Source organism: Silene latifolia, chromosome 9 (genome assembly GCF_048544455.1).
Source record: "Silene latifolia isolate original U9 population chromosome 9, ASM4854445v1, whole genome shotgun sequence".
In the NCBI taxonomy this organism is placed as follows: Eukaryota; Viridiplantae; Streptophyta; class Magnoliopsida; order Caryophyllales; family Caryophyllaceae; genus Silene; species Silene latifolia.
Window position 1 is genome coordinate 93,766,385 of NC_133534.1, and position 22,547 is coordinate 93,788,931.

At 39.3% G+C, this 22,547-nt stretch overlaps 1 protein-coding gene and 1 long non-coding RNA gene across 3 annotated transcripts; both read left to right on the forward strand.

The window, feature by feature from the left end:
* Window positions 1-896: 896 nt before the first annotated feature.
* LOC141598209 (uncharacterized) lies at window positions 897-12,172 on the forward strand. Of its 2 annotated transcripts, none has more exons than XR_012523327.1 (3): window positions 897-2,432; window positions 2,873-2,921; window positions 12,036-12,172. It is a non-coding gene; the product is annotated as an uncharacterized LOC141598209 (long non-coding RNA). The 2 variants fall into 2 exon arrangements; XR_012523328.1 differs by lacking the exon at window positions 12,036-12,172 and adding an exon at window positions 6,511-6,722.
* Window positions 12,173-14,461: 2,289 nt separating this feature from the next.
* Window positions 14,462-21,748, forward strand: LOC141601348 (uncharacterized). Its single transcript, XM_074421623.1, has 6 exons — window positions 14,462-14,602; window positions 18,267-18,422; window positions 18,526-18,926; window positions 19,024-19,137; window positions 19,253-19,391; window positions 21,576-21,748. Exons 2-6 carry the CDS (start codon window positions 18,413-18,415, stop codon window positions 21,746-21,748), a joined length of 837 nt encoding a protein of 278 aa, XP_074277724.1. The 5' UTR covers window positions 14,462-14,602; window positions 18,267-18,412.
* The last annotated feature ends 799 nt before the right edge of the window (window positions 21,749-22,547 follow it).

A 22,547-nucleotide genomic window follows, 5' to 3' on the forward strand; every position in this document is an offset into this window, starting at 1 on the left:
GTGGTGGTGTGGCTGAGGTGGAGGCACGGCTGTGGTTTGGTGTGTAGGTGCGGGTGGTGGCTCGAAGAGCTTGGGCAGGATGAGCCGAGGCTGGAAACGGGGTGGGTTTGGTGAGGTTTTTCTGAGTGAGGTCGAAGTTAATGAGTTTTTCGTGTAAAGCATCGAAAGAGATAGGGTCATCACGAGCGTTGATGGCATCAATGATGGGTTTATAGGTTTCGTAGTCGAGGCCACGAATGATTTCAGCAATGATATCGTCGTGGTCCATAGGTTTTCCTAGGATGGCTAGTTTATCAGTGCAAGACTTTATGGAGTGCATATAGTCGGTGACAGATTGAGTGGACTCTTTTGAGATGGATTTGAGGCGATCTTTCACCTATAAAATATGACCACGAGTGGATTTGGCGTAGGTGTTGGTGAGGATGGTCCATACATCATGGGAGGTGGGTGCTCGCATAACGAGGGAGTGGGTTTCAGGGGTCAAGGTGCCAAGTAAGGCGCCCTTGATCAATTGGTCTTGGCGTTTCCAGGTATGGAAGGAAGGGTTGGTGGTGGCGGCTGTTTTGTCGGTGTCGGTGGGTGAGGTGATGGTCTCGGGTGGACAAGGGTGGGTGCCGTCAAGGTACTTGAGAAGATCGTAACCAACAAGGAACGAAGCGACTTGATCTTGCCATTGCATAAACGTCAATGGAGTGAGTTTGTCGACCATGGAGAGGTTAACAAGGTAGAGTGGGACACTCGGTTCATGGGTGTTTTTGATAGTATTGCTCGACATGATTAGGGTTTTGGGTGGGACGTTTTGTGTTGTTAGGATCGTAGGGCGATTGATATCATGTAAGGTTTATGAATGATTGAGTTTTTATTGATAAATTCAAGCAATACAATGAGGCCTTATATACTAGAAATACATTGGAGAATAAGAAACATATTTACCCTAAAACTAAACTAAGGTAATTACATAAGATTGCAAATAACAAATTAAGGAAATATAGATACAAGCAAGATTGTACGATCAAATATGGAAAGCTAAGATACGGAAATATCCCTAACAAGGTCTTGGGTGTTAGTATTCCCTATGACTGCTCTCAGGTGTTGAGTAATCCTTTTAGTCAAGTTTCTGTCAGTGTTAGATATTTAGATCAGCCTTTATAAACCACTGACAGAAACTTGACCAAAAATATTCATAAACCAATGCAGCCTGTGTAGTTTTTCATCCACTGACATGCATACTCCATATACCCAGTAGGTTTAGAAAATCACGCGGAAACAGTGAAAATGAGTGACAAAATCCCACCATCTGGTACCAAGTTCTTTTCTGAGAAATAAAATTGGGGAATTTTCCTTCAAAAATACAGGGGCATAAATACCCCAGTTGTGTGCTTGCATCTGTCACTTCTTGGGCTCAAGGTCATTGAAATTCTGTAGATTGGGGCCATGGCCTCATCTTGACCGGGTTTTAGCTGATTTGATATGGTTTTGTTGTATTGTGTCTCCTTGGTCCTAGCAACCCCACATTAAGCTTGTGAGATGATTGGCTGGATCTTTTTGTTTTTGCTCTTCACTCCGCCCGCTTTCAGCAAGGATGATATTGATAGTTTTGTTGACCTCGTCGATTAGACTATGCTTATTGCTGGGTTACTCAGACACACCGACACGGCTATTTGGGGTGAATTTTCCTGTTTTGTGGTCTAAATTGAAGTGTCGAAGTGTCGTGTCGTGTCGGACACCGACATGCGACACGACAGTTAAGTGAAGTGTCGGAGTAACATAGGCTTATTGTTAAAATGAGTGGTACTCCTATTTCAGCTTCTATTGTGAATTGTAAACAAGCACAGGAATGAAGGGTGTACATTATTTTTCTTGTTTTGGTCAATATTTTATTTTGCCTACTAAATGCACTTATATAACATATCCCAAAGGCAAATTTGATAAAGTTACTATGTAGAAATCATATTTCATATCTCTGGTCTCTGGACCTCATGGACCTCAGATGTTTTTCCTCACAAGAGGTTGGATGGAGCTTTTTTTTTAAAATTTATTCTGTATTTCATTCACGATGTCCTTCATATCTAAAGGAGTCAAAAGAAGCATCATTCTTCGGTTTTGGAGTAAGATAGACGAAAACAAAATGACTCTCTAAGATGTTAGTGCTTCTTATATTGTGATGTAGTAGTCAGTTTGCAATTCTCGACACAATTTTCATTATGGGTCATCAAGGGCACACAAGAAAGGTTATGTACAAGTACAACAAACCACTCTTAGCTCATTATAGACGGGAGCCTTTGAGGCAGTGGGGTAATGTTCTTCATAATTTAGTTATCAACATCACTATTGTTATCAACATCTTTTTATGATTACCATATTTATCGATTTCTTTCTTCTATTTTTCATGTGCCTGCAATCACTCAAACACAACTATGCAAAGATCAGAGGTATGGGACTTTAATTAATAATGGTTTTGTAATTGTTTAGGATGTTGTTGCTCATATCTTGGGAGGAGATTCTTTACTTTCGATTATGTGGTAGAAGTTGATGATGGGTGGTCTTGGTAATGAGTGGTGAGAAGTGGCTCTTTGTTGTAAGAGTTTTTGTTCCTTCAGTGACATAGACTGCAATTTCTTTTTATTGCTGTGTTGCAGCTTTAGTGTTCTTGGCTTTGCCATTCATTGACAAACTATTTACTAAATAAACTTATGTGTTACAGTAAAATTCAAATGTCTAGACATCAGATTGGTGTTAGTGATAGTGTCAATCAGAAAACACTAGATCTGCTAATAAAATGCTGCCAGCCATTTTCCTTGTTCCTGAGTAAACTGAATGCTTTTAGCATTGTTGGGGCTTAGCCTTAGATAACTCCTATTACTTGCCGCAGGCATCCATGTTATGCCAGAAATCGATGTGCCTGGTCATGCGGAATCATGGTATGTAATATTGTCTGACTTTCTTATATTTACTTTTATATCCACTGTTAAAAAAATTTGGTTTATTTATTTTTCTGATTTGCAATTATGTTATGGACCATTGGGTAATACTTCAAAGTCATATTTTATTTCGTGTACATGGGTATTGGATATCCTGACCTCTGGCCATCTTTAACCTCGATGTGTCCAAAAATTTCACTTTTGATGTGGTTTCTGGTATTATGAAAGGTAAAATATTCAGATTTTGTAGGCAGTTCTCATTGCTTTTGGACAATAGAATGACTCTTTGGAAGTCCATCCTAGTTTTTGGTGAAGAAGTCTGTCATAGTGGCATAGTGCTATCATTTGTATTAGGTTTTATGGTTGGATGAAACAGAAAGATATTATTAAAAGTGGAGTATTTGTTTTTAGACTTTTAGTCAGGAGCTATATGACCATTCCGTATATTTAAGTGGAGAACCATTTCATCAGGCTCTCCTTGTTTCCTTCCAAATATGTAGTGAAAGAACCTAGAGGGCTAGAGGGAGGGGCTAGAGGGAGTTGACTCATAACTCATAAGGCATGAAAGAGGCAGTCACGGCTATAGCATCCATGAAGCAATAGAATGTCATCACACTCCCGATACAGACTAGATTGTATTGATATGGTGACAACATTGATTCTGATATTTGAACTTTGAAAGAATGATCGTCTCTTTTATGTACCTGATTTGAGAATCAGTAGCACCGGGCAGCTCGGAAAATACTTTGAACCATATTATCATGAAATTGGCGTCTTAAAAACAAATCATGGGCTTTGTTCCATCGAAATTGGGAAATCAATCTTGGGGAGAAAGAGGGGTTCACTGGGGTTTACAGCTTCTCAAACCTCATCTTTCTTGGCAAATTGGATTTCCCTCTTTTCTCGATGTTTGGCGTGATAAATGGATTCAAGGGAAATCTTGAGGAGAAGCTCTAAGCCTTCCTGATGAGGTTATTAGTAGTAAACCTCCTCTCACCGTCTGTCAGCTACAACTGCCATCAGGGACATGGAATATTGATGCTATACATGCTAATTGTGGCGCTCTTGCCGTTCCTTTGGTGTGTTCTTTGTCAGTCCCTACTACTGATTCTGCAGATGTGGTCTACTGGATCCCCTCTTCCAATGGTAAGTACTCAATTAAAAGTGGCTATGGCATTGCTTTTCATCATCTTTGGACGACATCTGCATCAACTCAAGATAAAACTCGGATGCACCCGTTTTCCATATCTTTCTGTAAAAGAAAATTATGGTCTCTCCCGATTTTGAGTAAGTGGAAACTTTTGCTTTGGAAAATTCTATCCAATTCTTTATCGGTTGGTGAGGAAGCTGTTAAACGGAATCTTCAATGGTCTCCTAATTGTCACCTATGTTCTTCTTTCAATCCTGAAATTGAAACCTTAAGCTATCTTTTTCGAGATTGTCCTATTTCTTCACGGCTTTGGGCAGCTTCTCCGCTGGGTATCCGGTGTCAGATGGCTTCTAATATTCCTATCAGTCTATGGGTTGTTAACTGGATTCACTTCTTCAGGGATGATCCAAGTAATACTTCTCTTTCCCTCTTCATAAGCACTTTATGGAGAATTTGGAGTTTGAGAAATTGTCTTATTTTCCAAGAAGTTCCCAAGGATCTAACTGTCTCTGTTACTACCAAGGTTTCCGATGCCTATACTAATATTTTGGTGCAAAATATGAAGCTAGCTGACTCCAAAAAACAATTTCTATGTGTATCTGACCATCTCTCTGACTCTATGAGGATCAAGAAGCACTTTCCCTTCTTCTTAGTTGGGTCGTCTTCTTGTTCTAATCATATTCGATTAAAATGCGATGCATCCTGGAAATCTAATTTACAAGCTGCTGCTGGATGAGTTTTCTTCTCCCGAGATGGTCGCCCTTTTCACTATGGCCATTCTTCTTTCTGGGCTACTTCTGCTCTTCACGCTGAAGCTACTGCTTTGATGCTTGCTCTTCAGGACGCTCTCTGCCTAGGTTATCGCCATATTGACGCTAATACGGACTGTCTTGCTCTTGTTGTTCAATTGGCAAAGTTAACGGAGGGTCATCAAGACATTCGGGTTACGTTGTCCTTAGTTAACGGAGGGTCATCTATCTTCTTTGAATCAACGGGAGTATTGTGACACGGATGTCGCAACCCTATCAAAAATAAACCAACCGGCTCTAACTAATATAGTAGAGGTAAGTCGGGTATCGTACTCCACAAGAAGACTATTATATCTACTTGTTATTCTAGTCCGTCACGGTAACAAATTGGGGGTGTTTAAATTGTTTTCTAAACTACTAATGTAATACCCGTAATTTGATAATTATTTATATTAATAATTTACGCATTTTAAATAACTAATTATAATAAGCTCATAATTTATAAGCAGGTATATGATGGAATAATATATAATATCATGGAATAATATATAATATCATGGAATAATAAGTGAGTCGGAAAGTAATTAGGTAATAATACAAATATTACTAATATTACTAATATTACTAATTATATTATTAATTGTATTTTCTAATAATTAAAGTAATTAGGTAATAAGTTTCCTAATTAGTATTCTATACATCTAAACCTAGACTATATATATATATAAAGAAATCTGAAAATAATTCATAAAAAGAAGGAAGAGATCTAAAAGAAAGAGGGAGAAATCGTCTTGCATAATCGTGTTAAGGTAAGAATTAAAAACCGTCTTAAATTAATTGTATATACGTTAAACAGCTTGTAACATTGACAGTTAATGACCACTGTACGCCGCCTTACACGGAACCCTATGGACCACGACTTTGACCATAGGTATAATGGACCACCGTGACCTCAATGGACCATGCCGTGACCACCGACAACCGACCTAGGGTGGAAATTAAGGGTGGTTTACGCGGGTGGTGATGGTTATAGCTGTCGAATTGGAAACCCGAATTAGACCCTTAATTAGATGAGCCTTGACCTGGGCTTGGTGGGGTTGTGACGGGGTGATGTAGTCGACCATGGGAGATGTGTCGTGGTGGCTGTGCGTGGTGGTTTTTAGCGGCGGTGGTCGGATTTCGCGAAAACAGGGGAAACAGGGGAAGGATATGAACACGGTTTTAGGACGGGAACCGTGGCCATGTTGGTGGCTGCCGTGCTCATGGTGGGTATCAGGTGGTTGCGTCGTGTGATTGTATGGGTGTTAGAGGGATGCGGGTTGAATTGTCGTGTATGGAATTTTGGTTTACACGTGAGTAGGGTGATCATACACATTATTGTATTATAATATTTGGGTGAGGGACCCGAGTTTAAATTGTTAGTCGGGTGTGGACACGAGTTTTGAGAAGTCGGGATTTAAATATAATAACTCCGTATTTATCGTATAATTGTTTTATAATTAGTTTAATTATTTAACACGGGTTGAACATTGGTTTAGTTTGTATAGCTTGATATGGGTTTTGACCGATAATTAAGACGGATTTTACATAATAATTTACACGATAACATAATTAATATAATTAAATTATAATTGATTAAAATAATGAATATAATTTATAATTGAATTATTATTATTATTATATTTGTTAGGTGACGGGTTGTTGAAGAGTTATTTGATTGATTTGCTTTGCTTGGATTGCGTAATTGGAGTGCTTGCTTTCGAGGTAGGATAATCTACTCAACTATATCTGGTTTGCGTGTTTAATACGTGAATGCATTGAAAGGATGATTGGTGTATGATTGCTTATTTAATTAAGCTAACTGAGTGATTAACTTTGTTAATTGTTGGAGTTTTGTATATTTTATACGATTATATTGTGGAATGGTTTATGAGAATTGGACTGCCCCAGGCTTAGTCTCTGGTGGATAACGTGAGTGGTGATTGGACTGCCCCAGGCTTAGTCTCTGGTGGATAACGTGTGTGAATAATTGGAAGGCCCCAGGCTTAGTCTCTGGTGGATAACGTGGATGGTTGATGTCGTTATATGACACGTGAGCGATTGAGATTGGAATATTGACAATTGTGAGAGATTGGTTGTTTTAATGTTTTTTATCCTACTCAACCTCGTGGTTGACCGTGTATTCGTGAACACCTGTGATGAACCATAATGGGAGCAGATTTGTGGTACTAAAGATTAGCTGACTTGGGAGCTATGGGATGCGTGAGGACTTGGCCAATCTACCTAGAAGTCTAGACCACATAGAAGATTTTATCACTTATTTATTTTCCGCTGCGAGTTGTATTTATTTTATATTAAGTTTAGTTGGTTAATTTGTAATAAATATGTAATCATTAAAGTTTTATTTAAAGTACTTTGGTGAGTTGGACTTTGTTATCTACTACCTCGGGAAACCGAGATGGTAACAGTCCTATTTATTTGGGAATGTCTAGTTAAAGGCTCCTGAATAAATGGGGGTGTTACAAAGTGGTATCAGAGCAAAACGATCCTCAGGCCTAACCAATGAACATAATAATGAACATAGGATGTGTCTAATAAAATGAACCCGGATAGAAATTGTTAGGAGCCCACTTAAGGCTTGGGATGAGTTAGGGGCCCCCTCACACCAAACTTCTGGCCCTTTCAGTTTTGAACCGGTTCCCTTGAGAGATATTACAGAGTGGGGTAATTTAAAATGGATATTGTTTATTTTGTCGTAGGAGTTTTGGTTGCCTTGTTTGAATATTGTTTTCATTGATGACTGAGTTTACGGGACGTAACCTTGATTTTAAGGGATGTGGAGTGGATGAAATGAGGAGTTGATGTTGAACTGTTTTGATCATGAGCATGAAAGTAATTATAAATTGATTATATGGTTGAACTTTGTGTGATAGTAGAATCATGTCTAGTGATATGCGGTGGTGTGAATCCCAAAGCCATGTTATTTAAAATATATTATGAAATGATTAAGCTTGTGATATGAATGCTTTAGAGTATATACTAGTCGTGTGTGAAAGTTTATCGACCAAGTTGTGTTGATATAGGAGTAGAAGGGTGTTAATAAGGGTTTGTGACCTAGAAGAAAGGAACCTAGAGCTGAACTTTATTCCGTCAGATTTTACCTCTATTTGATTTAGTTGCCATTTGACCTCCGTTCATCATACATGGTTGGAATTTTTATGAGTGATAACCCAATGAGTTAGCTTACCAATTCCGTTGGTCTCGTGTTTAAAATTTTTACGTTTTGGGAGAAATAAATAATTTAGTGGACAGTGGTCAGAATGTTCCTGTACAGTTAAGTTTTCGACAAACGATTTTGTAAAATTTCTCATTTAATTTGTACTTAACATTTTTACCTAATTCCAACTCCATTGTTTAAAAGACTCAAATATCTTTTCAAATTGATAAGCCACGTTTCAAGGTGAATTTTTGACAATTAATAGTGATTTTTACAAGTTGACCTAAAACTTTGACTTTTGCTGATGAGTTTTTGTTTCGACCCACTGAATTGCAAAAATCTTTATAAATTAATTATTCGAGATTTGTACTTAATTCTTTTTCTTATGCTTTAAAAATTCTTTATGTTCTCTGGAAAATATAAAAAACTCAACGTGGAATGTAATAGTTAATTAATGGTGAATTTTGAAAGTTACAGCTTGACTTTGATTCCCGAAAACGAGAGTCTTTCCAAAAGATTAATATAAATGTCTTATAAGTCCTTAACCTATGATAGTTGAGGGGTAGGAGTGATCATGGGAAGATCTAATAAAGGGTTATAAAAAGGATAGAATTGACCACACCTTATCTTTGTAAGTGTAGAATATTTAAAATGTTAAGCTATCTTTATTCGGGTAGGAACTTATGTTGTCTTGTTTTACTTTTATAGAACCATGCCTCCAAAGAGATCTACACCTACACCCTCTACCATGTCCCAAGAGGAGATTGACCGTTTGATAGCTATGAATGAGGCTTTGACTGCGGCATTGAAGGCTAAGGGGTCGATTCAGGATCCAAAAAAATGAGTGCTAGTATTGCAAGGCACAACCCGACGAAGTATGACGGATTAGGTGAACCATCCTTACTAGGAGATTGGCATAGGGAGTTTGATAACCTTTTTGAGTTGCTAGGATGTCCTGCGGAGATGCAAGTAGATCAAGCTGCTTACTATTTGAGGGGAAAAGCGGGTTTGTGGTGGAATCGTAGTAAGGAAGTCTTAAGGGAAGCTTGGAGGGAGAGTGATGAACCTTTTATCACTTGGAAGGGTTTCAAGGAGAATATGAGAGCTGTATTTGTACCAGAACATATTAGGAGTAAGATGAGAGCTGAATTTGATTCTTTTCAAGATGATCGAGGAGATGACAAGAGAGACTTATTATAACAGGTTTATGGAATTGTCAGAATATGTAGCTGATTTGAATTTTAGTGATGAGATGTTGGCACTTAGATTTGAAAAAGGATTAACAACCACTATTAAGAAGAGGCTTGCAACTGGTCAACTAAGTACCATGGATGATGTTTATCAACGAGCTGGGCATGCGGAGAGGATTGCAGATATGTTAAAGGAAGAGAGGAGGGAGAAGGAGGAGAAGAAGGGAAAGAGTGAGAAAAGAAAGGTTGAGTCTTCTAGTGAGAATGTTGGGAGTAAGAAACAAAATTTTAACCAATACCACTCTTACTTTGCTAATAGTGCACCGATGGGAGGAGTGAGCCGTGGGAGTGATGGTCGGTCGGTGGCTAGTAGAGATTTTGTTGGTAGTTGTTTTAGGTGTGGTAAATTGGGCCATAAGATCATAGATTGTAGAGTAAATTTGGGCAAGCAAGGAGGTGGCAATGGAAATAGGGGTTATGAGAGTCAAAACCAAAGGAACTATCAAACTCCGCTACAGAGTACAGGGAGCAATAGAAATGCAGGGCAATGGGGTACCCAGAGGAGCTACAACAATAAGCAAGGCAATGGACGTGATCAGAGTAATGGTGGAAAGACATTTGGAACAGCTAGTACAGTACAAGGGAATGAGGAGAAGGGTAACTAGTATTTATTTGAGAGGATTAGACTCTTGTCATTTATATAAGTATTAAGTTGTTAGTAGTTTTAATAAAGTAGTAGTAGTTCCGAAACTTCGGGACGAAGTTTATTTTTAGGGGGGTAGAATGTGACACCTCTTGTTTTGAGTTAATTTTGTGATACATTTCGTGTTTTAAGTTTATTTGCGATACATTTTGATAAATATGATATAGTTTGATAATGGTTAAGTAATTTAATTGTGTTGCAATGATAATGAGTTAAAATGGCAGTCAGGTGTGTTGATGGTTCTTGAGACTTTTGTATCATTTTTTTTAGTGAACTTCGGGACGAAGTTCGTTTTAAGGAGGGAAGACTGTAATACCCGTAATTTGATAATTATTTATATTAATAATTTACGCATTTTAAATAACTAATTATAATAAGCTCATAATTTATAAGCAGGTATATGATGGAATAATATATAATATCATGGAATAATATATAATATCATGGAATAATAAGTGAGTCGGAAAGTAATTAGGTAATAATACAAATATTACTAATATTACTAATATTACTAATTATATTATTAATTGTATTTTCTAATAATTAAAGTAATTAGGTAATAAGTTTCCTAATTAGTATTCTATACATCTAAACCTAGACTATATATATATATAAAGAAATCTGAAAATAATTCATAAAAAGAAGGAAGAGATCTAAAAGAAAGAGGGAGAAATCGTCTTGCATAATCGTGTTAAGGTAAGAATTAAAAACCGTCTTAAATTAATTGTATATACGTTAAACGACTTGTAACATTGTGGTTAATGACCACCGTACGCCGCCTTACACGGAACCCTATGGACCACGACTTTGACCATAGGTATAATGGACCACCGTGACCTCAATGGACCATGCCGTGACCACCGACAACCGACCTAGGGTGGAAATTAAGGGTGGTTTACGCGGGTGGTGATGGTTATAGCTGTCGAATTGGAAACCCGAATTAGACCCTTAATTAGATGAGCCTTGACCTGGGCTTGGTGGGGTTGTGACGGGGTGATGTAGTCGACCATGGGAGATGTGTCGTGGTGGCTGTGCGTGGTGGTTTTTAGCGGCGGTGGTCGGATTTCGCGAAAACAGGGGAAACAGGGGAAGGATATGAACACGGTTTTAGGACGGGAACCGTGGCCATGTTGGTGGCTGCCGTGCTCATGGTGGGTATCAGGTGGTTGCGTCGTGTGATTGTATGGGTGTTAGAGGGATGCGGGTTGAATTGTCGTGTATGGAATTTTGGTTTACACGTGAGTAGGGTGATCATACACATTATTGTATTATAATATTTGGGTGAGGGACCCGAGTTTAAATTGTTAGTCGGGTGTGGACACGAGTTTTGAGAAGTCGGGATTTAAATATAATAACTCCGTATTTATCGTATAATTGTTTTATAATTAGTTTAATTATTTAACACGGGTTGAACATTGGTTTAGTTTGTATAGCTTGATATGGGTTTTGACCGATAATTAAGACGGATTTTACATAATAATTTACACGATAACATAATTAATATAATTAAATTATAATTGATTAAAATAATGAATATAATTTATAATTGAATTATTATTATTATTATATTTGTTAGGTGACGGGTTGTTGAAGAGTTATTTGATTGATTTGCTTTGCTTGGATTGCGTAATTGGAGTGCTTGCTTTCGAGGTAGGATAATCTACTCAACTATATCTGGTTTGCGTGTTTAATACGTGAATGCATTGAAAGGATGATTGGTGTATGATTGCTTATTTAATTAAGCTAACTGAGTGATTAACTTTGTTAATTGTTGGAGTTTTGTATATTTTATACGATTATATTGTGGAATGGTTTATGAGAATTGGACTGCCCCAGGCTTAGTCTCTGGTGGATAACGTGAGTGGTGATTGGACTGCCCCAGGCTTAGTCTCTGGTGGATAACGTGTGTGAATAATTGGAAGGCCCCAGGCTTAGTCTCTGGTGGATAACGTGGATGGTTGATGTCGTTATATGACACGTGAGCAGTTGAGATTGGAATATTGACAATTGTGAGAGATTGGTTGTTTTAATGTTTTTTATCCTACTCAACCTCGTGGTTGACCGTGTATTCGTGAACACCTGTGATGAACCATAATGGGGAGCAGATTTGACAGGTACTAAAGATTAGCTGACTTGGGAGCTATGGGATGCGTGAGGACTTGGCCAATCTACCTAGAAGTCTAGACCACATAGAAGATTTTATCACTTATTTATTTTCCGCTGCGAGTTGTATTTATTTTATATTAAGTTTAGTTGGTTAATTTGTAATAAATATGTAATCATTAAAGTTTTATTTAAAGTACTTTGGTGAGTTGGACTTTGTTATCTACTACCTCGGGAAACCGAGATGGTAACAGTCCTATTTATTTGGGAATGTCTAGTTAAAGGCTCCTGAATAAATGGGGGTGTTACAACTAAACTGAGAATAAGGCAGAGAGAAAGACAACAATAAAATTAACAAGGATGAAATAAGATGTGATCAAAAATAGAGAGAAAGGCTAGGATGTCGGTTCACCATGATAATTAGCCAATTCGGTCATAATGAGATCAGTCGGTCTAATGTGAGAAGGTAAAGGAAAGGTCCTTCCGGTCCGCTATCCGCCCTAAAATACTACTAACTTAGCTTTCAAGCTCATTAGTGTAGTCTATTGTCCATAACAGGTCTATTCATTCCAATCTTTCGATCTAGGTCTGAATTTAACGAGATTAACTAGTTTAGAAGCGTGCACTCAACTAAACGATTACAATTAAATTGCTATGAATCAATTCTCACATGTAAACCGTCTAGTCTAATTATAGCATCATTGTTTTACTACCATGGCTCCCCTAATCCTAGTAAGAGAAGAATTAGATACGCATGTTCATAATGAAATTAGCAATAATCTATCTATCTATATCTATATAAAAATATAATACAGAAACCAGCTGACATCAGCTATTACACGTGGCAACACCAGGTTTAACACATTCCCGCCTAACCCACTTCATTATTCAGACTAAACTAGTTTTAAACCCGTGAAATTCACGGACTGTTTTATACCCCGTGGTTAGATGATTATCTTTAAGCTAATACTCCGTATATTGTTAATAAACTTAAAGTCATCCGAAAGTCAATATTATATAAATGTAAAACACAACAAATTAGAGTTGGTTATTTGTACAATTCGTATCCATATTATTTTAAGTAAATGATAAGTTATGAGTTTAAGACATGACTAAAATATAGACCTGTCAAATTTCGACCCGACCCGATCTCATCCATTTTTCCCAGGGTTAAAACTCGAAAATCTTGAGCAGTAACCCGTTCGATCTGGAACCCGAAATGGGACCCGTTAATTTAATGAAAGTGTGAAACCTGACACGAACACGTCGACCCGTTGAGACAAAGATAAATTAAAATAATTTTTATCAAAATATTTATTATATAATATATTTGAAAAAATAATTAAAAAACTAACCGTTGAATATGATTAAAATATTGATATTAAATATACTTTAGTTTTTAAAAAATATTTTTCCGATCTATAAAAGGCCTTAGATACTAATTGTTGACCCACACTTTGCCCCTAATAACCCGACTCATAACCTGTATGACTCGACCAGTATTTGAACCCACTGTACCTAACATGTATGATCCGACCGCCCAACCTGTTTGAGATAAATAGACAACATAAAGGATATATAACCCTACTTAAATGGTGTAAGAAATTATCGGGAATATATCTCAAATGATGTCCGCCCTTCTACCCTCGTCTACACATTAAAAAGTCATCGGAAAAAAAAAATTATAATGCTTGTAAAATGTATTCATAAATTATAGGTTAAAACAACCTCAACTATGAAACTGTCCATTCTTGTAAATAAAAAAAACGTTTTATTATTAAATTAATAAAAAAATTGTCTTTTTACGAGTTAAAAATTACTCGTATAAAATAAGAGGGTCTCACACAATGAGACGATTCATTTTTATAAAAAAAAACCTATTCATTTAATGCTAACAAATAAGTTGTCTTTCCATATTATAGAACCGTCTCACAGTATAAGACCCTCTTAACTTAGTAATTATTGATAACCACAATAGCTGATGAAGGTTTATTTTTTTTACCATTACTGTAGTTTGTAGATTTAACGTGGTTAAGAGTACGTTTGTTTTTGGGAAGAGTACCATCAATATAGGAATTTAAAATATATTCCGTACCTTCGGTTATAAATTAGTTTTAGAATCATGTATTCCGTATGTGCTTATATAAATTTATTTTGTAATTTTGCTTGTAAGAATATCATATACCTATAGACCTATAGTAAATTAGTTTATAATCTGTTTTTTCAATTGATTATATGAACTTGAAATATTCGTGAATTTAGAAATTGATTGATAATCATAATTTATTTTTGGTAAATAATGATATGTTTTATATTGCTTCTTTAATTGATTTAAGTGTCATGTTAAACTTTCCTTTTTTTTCCGTAATATATGTAGTGTTCAAATAACTCAAAATAATTACAGAATGTCATGTAATCATGGCTGATATATTAGCATGCCATTTGGCAGTAAATGTTAGAGGATTAATATATATATAGATAGATATAGATAGATAGATACTAAAAACAACACAAAGAAGCATCGCTCTTCCCAGCAGTTTCACCATGGATTCACACATTCATCTATGAGGTATAACAATCCTATCTTAAGGCAAATTTTTCTTTCCTTTCTCAAATTTTAATCATTCAACCCAAATCCCTATTTGGATGAATATTTGAACCCTATTTGCAATTTTAGACGATCAAATAATCAATTTTATACGATATGACCTTCTTATTTGTTCCCTTTACCAATTACGGAGTATTTGATTATAATTTGATGATTTTGTGCATGAACTTCAGTCACTTCGTTATTTTAAATATTGCTCCATATTATTCTGCACTTCTAACATTTATGAATCCATCATGAAACATTGATTGTTTTTGGTATACTGATTGACTATGTGTTTAATTGAGGAAAATGGTTTGTCCAAACACATACTTCTGATGAATTATTTGTTCATGCGTTTTGTCTTAGTCGATGACTTTGAGATTGCGCTGAAGGTGTTTGTCGAAATGCCACTTCATTGTATGTCTTAACATTCTTTGTAAGCACTGGTGTATTAATCCGCAAGTGTTAGTGTGAATAGTAGTCTAATGACCAGAATAGTCTTCTTTACTGTTTAATGGAACGGGAGATTCAACCAAACGTTATGCTAAATGTTGGATTGATCTACTCGGTGAATTAATGGTTCTAGACACTTTAGTTTTTGTCCAACAATATTGTATCAGTCTGATACATCTGAACATTTTCAAAAGATTACGGAATATGATTTAGTTGCATTTATGTATAATGTACAATGATTAAACCCTTCGTCAGGATACAAAATGAAGAGGGATAGGGAATAAGATTGATAATGGGAGAAGGGGATGGCGGTAGGGATGGTAATGGGTAGGGTCTACCCGGACCGGAACCTGGACCCGAGATTTTTCCATTGGACCCGTACCCGACCCAGACCCGCAAGGGTCTAAAATTTGAGGACCCATACCCGGACCCTATGGGTAAGGGTCGGGTCTAGGTCTACCCGCGGGTCCGAGTTTCAGTCACTTTAATAGCAAGATTAACAACTATGGGATCTATAATATTAAAAAAAAAAAAAAAATTCATACTACCTTAACATTATGAGTTTATTAATCTCTATTATACACTACCAAATCTAATATACATACCAAGAGTTTATTAATCTCTATTGTACACTACCAAATCCAATATACATACCAAAGAGATTAAGAAAGACAAAGAAGACCTAAATTAATTTTACCTCCAAATACACGTGAAAGAATCAAACTCGGAACCCTAAAATCAATACCATACTTGATAGCCGTCTCCATCTAACCGTCGCTGGCTGCCTTTAATAGTGGTTGTCGGTTGCCGCCTATTAGAGTGATGGTTACCAGTGGCGTATCAGTGCTGTGGTGGTGGTTTCCTCGTGTCAGTGCCTCAGTGGTGGAGTGGTGGTATTGTCAGAAGAGTTTGGTTTGGTTGGGTTTTATCACTTTATGAGATGAGGGAAGAGAAAGAGACTTTAGTTGCTTTGTTTTCTACGGTCTGCCAGTATGAATTCAGAGATGTTGTGATTTTTTTTTTTTTTTAATAAAGGGTCTAAGGGTTGGGTATGGGTCTCATAACTTATACCCGGACCCGAAATATTTTCTAAAGACCCATACCCGGTCCATACCTGTTGGGTCTGAAAAATGAGACCCATACCCGACCCATTAGGGTCCGACCCTCAAGGTCTAGGTCGGGTCCCCGACCCACTGCCATCCGTAGATGGCGGAGAGTAAAGGGAGTGAGATGGAATGCACTATGGAGCAATGGAATACTGTTGTTTGTTTTCCATATCTTTGTATATTGGACAAAGTTCTACTTCATTTTATAGTAATAATACATACTCGACTTCATAGTTGAAAATCATTAGGTCTTCCTTAAGACGGATATATTCTAAGAATAAAACGGGTCAAATAATACTCTACTTGCATAGATGGAACAAATCTTTTATATTTTGTTTGTCTTATGCGTGATATTTGACCCGTCTTAAGGGTTAAGACAGATATGCCCGAAGACAGATATGCCCGTCTTAAATGAGAATTTGTGGTTAAACATTTTATTGTTAGATAACAAGATTTTAATATGTATGGTAATTATATGAAGTAGTTTTTTTTTCGAGATTATAGGTGCATATAGTTTGAGGAATTGAAAAGTTTGGTAGCTATACAACATAAGATGTAACAAAAAGCAATTTTGATTGCTAACTTACATAATAATGGTTGGTCTAACCATACTATCTGAAATGTTGCAAATGTAATCTACAGGTCCTCGCATCGAAAAGCTTGCTAGCTGCATTATTTTCCAAACGGCTGTTTTCACTATTCCTTACAAATTTTATTATGTGATTTTTTTAAAACCCATGCCTAAATTGATTTTCGTTGAGAGTTGCCTCCCGTCATTAGTGACATTGCAATCAAAGATCAACAATCAGTGACAACAAGACCATTATTGATTATGAGACTTGCAAGAAGGACTAACCTTTGATTTTTTTTTCCCATTATGTAATAGAGCAGAGTATACTGTTTTGGGTAAATTTTATCAATTAGATTTTAATATGTGAGGTCAAAGTGATCGTCTGTGACTTCGAATAAGTAAAGATATCGATGAGCAAAAATAGAAAATAACGAAAGGAGAAAAATGACACGGGGGAATTTTGGTGACGCGGAAAACCCGTTGTGGGAACAACCGCGGGGGGAGTCGGAATCCCGCCGAATATTTTCACTATAATTTTCGAGGTTTTCGTAGCAAGTAAGGGAATACAATGGAATTTCTTAGTCAATAGTCGGCTTGAGAATGATCTCTTCTCACGTATGCTCCTCCCTTTTATAATTATTTTTCTAGGGTTTTGGCTGCAGCAGGCTCCTCCGGGTCAGGCTCCTAGGATCCAGGAGACGTTACCTGAAAAATAGGAACAGTTTGTTTTGACTTTTTCTTCTACTATGATTTATGCATGCCACTTGCGTGTGTTTCTTCAAGATAATCTAATGGTCTTCTCTTTGCCACGTCAGCGATCCTCAAGCCATGCGATTGTCCAGTCAATTTGCGCCACGTGTCCTGCTAATAAAATTTGTGAATTTTATCCCCAACAATTGCCCCCAAATTCCTGGGCAAGTACACTTGAGCGGGAATTTCAGTTTCTCAAACCGTCAGAAGTTTTATTGACGTGACAAGACTGGACTTTTCAGTTTCCCTGGGCACTTCAACTTCCGCATCTCATCATTTCTCCAACCACCCACTTGCTTCCCTATTTCCCATAAACTCTTTTAATACATCTCCCTTTTTTCCTAGGTTTAAGGTTTCCTTTTCCAAAGTTAGTTCAAGATTTTCTTCGTTTTAACAACCTTGCCACATGCCAAGTTGCTCCTTATGCTTGGCGTACTCTGATCCCTCTTTGTATTATGAATGACTTATATGATTCTGGAATTGATCTTGGGGATCTGGGTCATCTCTTCACCGTGAGGTCTCTGGGACATGGCCAAGTGACCTTACGCGTTAGGGAGAATGAGGAGCACTGTATAATCTTTCCTCCAAAACCCAACGATGCCGACTGGTTCCGCCGTTTCATTTTCGTGGAAATTAGTTCTCTCCCTCCTCCGGTTGATTATTTGTTCTCTAAGTGGAGATCTACCACAGGTACATGGTACCTTCCACCGTTTGTTCCTTTGTTCTTTGCTTTCTTACTTTCCTTACTTGCTTTTTTGTGCAGGTTTAAATCGTCTGGTTCCTTCGTCGGACGAAGTAGCTTCCTTGACGAAGCTCTTTGGTCTGTCTCCTGAAAAGCGCTCCTTCAACCGCCTGCTTGGTTTTTCTCCTGGTGCACCGACCCCTGCTGTGGAAGAGGAGGAAGAAGAGATGTCGTCTGGTATGACCTTTTTCCCTTTATTTCTTGCTTTTCATCTATGGTTCCCGAAATTTTCTGGCTCCTGAAAATTCCTGGCTCCTGAAAATTCCTGGATCCTAGCTAGATTCTGCTAGGCCCAAGGTTACCTTGCAAATGATATTGGCTCAGAGGAGGAAGAGGGCCACTGGAGGTGCCCCCAAGCCTGCCTCTAAGAGAAAGAACGAGTCCTCTCTAGATGCCGAGGCTGCTTGCTCGAAGAAACCTGCTACTTCTTCTGACTCGGTGCCCGTTGAAGTTACTCCCCTTGCATCGCTGCCTCCTGAGGATAGGGAAGTTTCCACTCCTAAGGGCCCTAATGCTCCCCTCCCCGAAATGAACTTGAAGCTCCCAGAAGGATTTGGCAGGTCCAGGGCCCTTGGTCACTGGCCTTACTTGGAACGTTTGCTGCTTCCTGGACCTCGTTCGTCGCTGGAGAAGAGGCCCCTAAAAGAGATGGCAGATCTGGAAGCTGAGCATGCCTTTGAGGTAGACCTTTCCTCCAGCTTTTTTTTTTTTTTTTTTTTTTTTTTTTTTTTTTTTTTTTTTTGAATTTCGTATTGAGGATTTTCCTTCTTCCTGACAGTCGCTGCAGATATCTCTCCTTATTAGGGAGAAGCTTGCTAAGCTGGAAGATGAGGTATGCCTCCTGCAGACGGAAAAAAGGGAGCTTCTTGATCAGTTGGACGAGGAGAGAAAGGTAAATTTGGTCTTCAAAGGAGATCGAATCGGTGCGCATCGGCTGACTGAAGGAGTCAGAGGAGCGTCTTGCTCAAGTGCTAGAGGTGAATAACTCTCTGACTGCTGAGAACAAGGTTTTGAAGGAGAAGAAAGCCAATCTTTCCAAGGCCCTGACTGACGCTGCCGCTTGTTCTTCCTGGGAGATGAAGATTGCTTGCATCGGGGAGTTTCGGGAGGGGAAGCTTTGTCTTGGGATCCGGAGGAGGAAGAACGGTTGTTTCCGACTCTTTCCCGAGAGAAAGTTGACTTGGGAATACCGTCGGATTTTGAGATTGACGCTTTGGAGGAGGATGACGGCTTCTCTGCTGGCCGAGGAGGAAGAGGTTCGGGGAGGAACCCATACGGTGACAACCTGGTTCCGGGGGCAACTCGTTGTTCACTGCTCCCGGAAATGTTTCGGCTCCCGCCGCAGAGGTAGAGCGTGTTGTCTTTGGGTCGACGAGGCTCCTAAACCGACTTCCTTTTCCATTCTTAGTACTTTAGTTTTCGGGCCTGTGTGGCATAAAACTTTATTAGTTTTTCGGATAATTTTCGGTATGTTTTGGCCTTGCTCATGGGAGCAAGGCGTACTTTTGATATTTTGCCGTTTTCAGGCGCTTTAGTTAATATTCTGCCGTTTTCTGGCGTACCTTTATTTTGTCGTGCGTGCACCTTTTTCGTTGTATAATTGCGGCTTAGTTGATTGGAGGCTCGGGATCGATTGCCCCTGTTTGGAGGAACCCGCTTGCACGGATCGAGTCTCTGCGGGAGCCTAGTTCATCCGATCTGTGGGTACTTAGCCATAAATCCGTGCTTCTCTGTGTAGGGACATAAAAACTCCACCAGATTAGCTTTCGCAGGCTCCTATCTTCTAGAGCATGCAGATTTTGAAATAAGCCCAGAGTGCATTTGTTGATAAAACTTTAGATTTTTAGATTTTTAAGGCATACTGAAATTTTGGTTATAATTTGATAACTTTGAAGTCAAAAGTTTTATTTGGAAGCTCATAAAAGGAAGTTTAAGGTTCTATTTGAAAAATTGAAGCTCTTAGAAATGAAAAGGACACTTTTGCAAAACCTGGAACCTGGTGGGGTCATATTGCATGTCTGGTTGCTGACTACTCTGGTCGCTTTATATGTAATACTTCTTTAGGTGGATGATATTCCATGATGCGGGGACCATTTGCCCTTCCATTGTCATGAGCCCGTAGGCTCCATTTAAACGATACTTTCCACGGTACGGTCCTTCCCAATTGTAGGCAAATTTGCACGCTTTGCAGTTTTAGTGTTACGGAAAACTTTCCTCGGGACCAAGTCTCCTACTTGCGGGGTCCCGACCTTTACATTTTTGTTGTAGCTCCGGCCACCTTTGTCCGCCTGTATGAGGCCATCCCGATCCGGGCGCGGTTTCGAGCTCATCCACCGTGTCTAGGCGCTTGCCATTTCCACCGGTTCCGCTCCTCGTCGGGCATCCGTATCGTGTGTAGGAACCCTAACCTCTCGAAGGAATAATCGCTTGACCCCAAACACCAGTGAAGGGAGTTTGCCTGTTGCTACTTTAGGGGTGGTTACGTCGCCCCACAGGACTAGTGGTAGCTCCTCCGCCCATTTGCCCCCAATTTCTTCCGACTTCTTTCTCGGGTTCTCCACTATGATTTTATTCTTTGGACTCTGCTGGCCATTGACCGAGGGTTTCGGGAGTAGATTTTGCAATGAAATATTCCAACTAGCACAAAATGCTTCGTTTTTTTGCCGATAAAGCGGGACCCATTATCGCATATTATTTCGGATGGAATACCAAACCTACAGATGATGTTGCGTTTAATAAAAGATATCACCTGGCCTCGGTAACTGGGAAAATGATTCGCCTCAATCCACTTGGAGAAGTAGTCCGTCATGGCAAGCATGTAGACCTTGTTTCCTGGTGCCTTGGGCAGTGGTCCCACTATGTCCATTCCCCATTTCATAAAGGGCCAGGGAGAAATAATCGGGTGCGAGAGGTTCGCAGCCGGTGGTCGATCGGGTGCATGCCTTTGGCGGGCGTCACACTTTTTGCGTATTCCATAGCATCCTCGCGCATCGTGGGCCGAAGTACCCCCTGCTGAGGGCCTTGTTGGGATGTGCTCCCGCCCCCGCATGGTTTCCACATTCACCACTTTGTGGATAGCATGCAAAAACGACTGGGCTTCATCCTTATCCAGGCACCTCGGGTAGGGTCTGCGTGGGATTTCCTGAACAAGACACCATCAATTAACACAAATCTGGAGGCTCGCATTTTGAAGCTTCTTACCTCTTTTTTGTCTGTTGGAAGTGTGTCATTCTGCAACCACTCTTGATAAGGCTTCCTCCAGTCTGACCTCCTCCTCCGGGCCGTGGCGGTGTTTGTTAACACCTCTTTTCTGTGATTGTGGTGAGCCAGTGTGCCTTCGTTGCCTTGCTTTGCTTTTGATATCGGGTTCTAAAGACGTGGACGATAGGTACGGTGGAGATTGTACTGCCTTGAATGTTGCCCCCGGGCGGCTAGGGCGTCGACCTCCACGTTCGGTCCCTGGGGATTTGCTTGATGTTGAAGGTCTGGAACCTGAGTTTTAATGCTTGCGCTATTTCCAGGTAGGCCATCATAGTGGGGTCCCTGGCTGCATAAGTGTTATTTACATGATTCACGATGAGTTGGGAGTCACTGTATACCTGGAGGTGCCTGATTTTTAGATCTAGAGCCAGCTGCAGACCCAGGATCAAGGCCTCGTATTCTGCCTCGTTATTGGTAGCTTTGAATTCGCACCGAACTGCCTGGACCAGCTGGTCCCCTTGAGGTGACTTAAGGACCAGACCAACTCCTGCTCCCTTCATATTTGAGGCTCCATCCACATTCAGCTCCCATACTTGCTCTCCTTTATCCTCCTCCAGAGTGAGGATTTCCTTCTCAGCCTGCATCTGGAGGGAGGGGGAAAAGTCGGAGACAAAGTCGCCAGAGCCTGGGACTTGATTGCTGTCCGAGGTTCGAATTTCAGATCGTAGCCACTCAGATGTATGGACCATTTAGCCATTCTTCCTGATAACTCTGGTTTCCTCATTATAGTCTTAAGAGGGTAGTTAGTTATCACAGATATAGTATGGGATTCAAAATAAGGTCGCAATTTATAGGAGGCTGTCACCAGCGCAAGTACAAGTTTTTCGAGTGAGGTGTACTGGTCTCTGCGGGTAGCAGAGACTTACCGACATAGTATCTTGGATCTTTGCATTCCTTCTTGCTCTCGAACTAACACCGCACCGATGACCACCTCCGTCACCGAGAGGTACAAAGACAAGGGCTCTCCGTGTTCTGGTTTTGATAGGAGTGGTGGAGTGCTCGGATATCTTTTCACTCGTTGAGTCCGCCTCATGTTCCTCC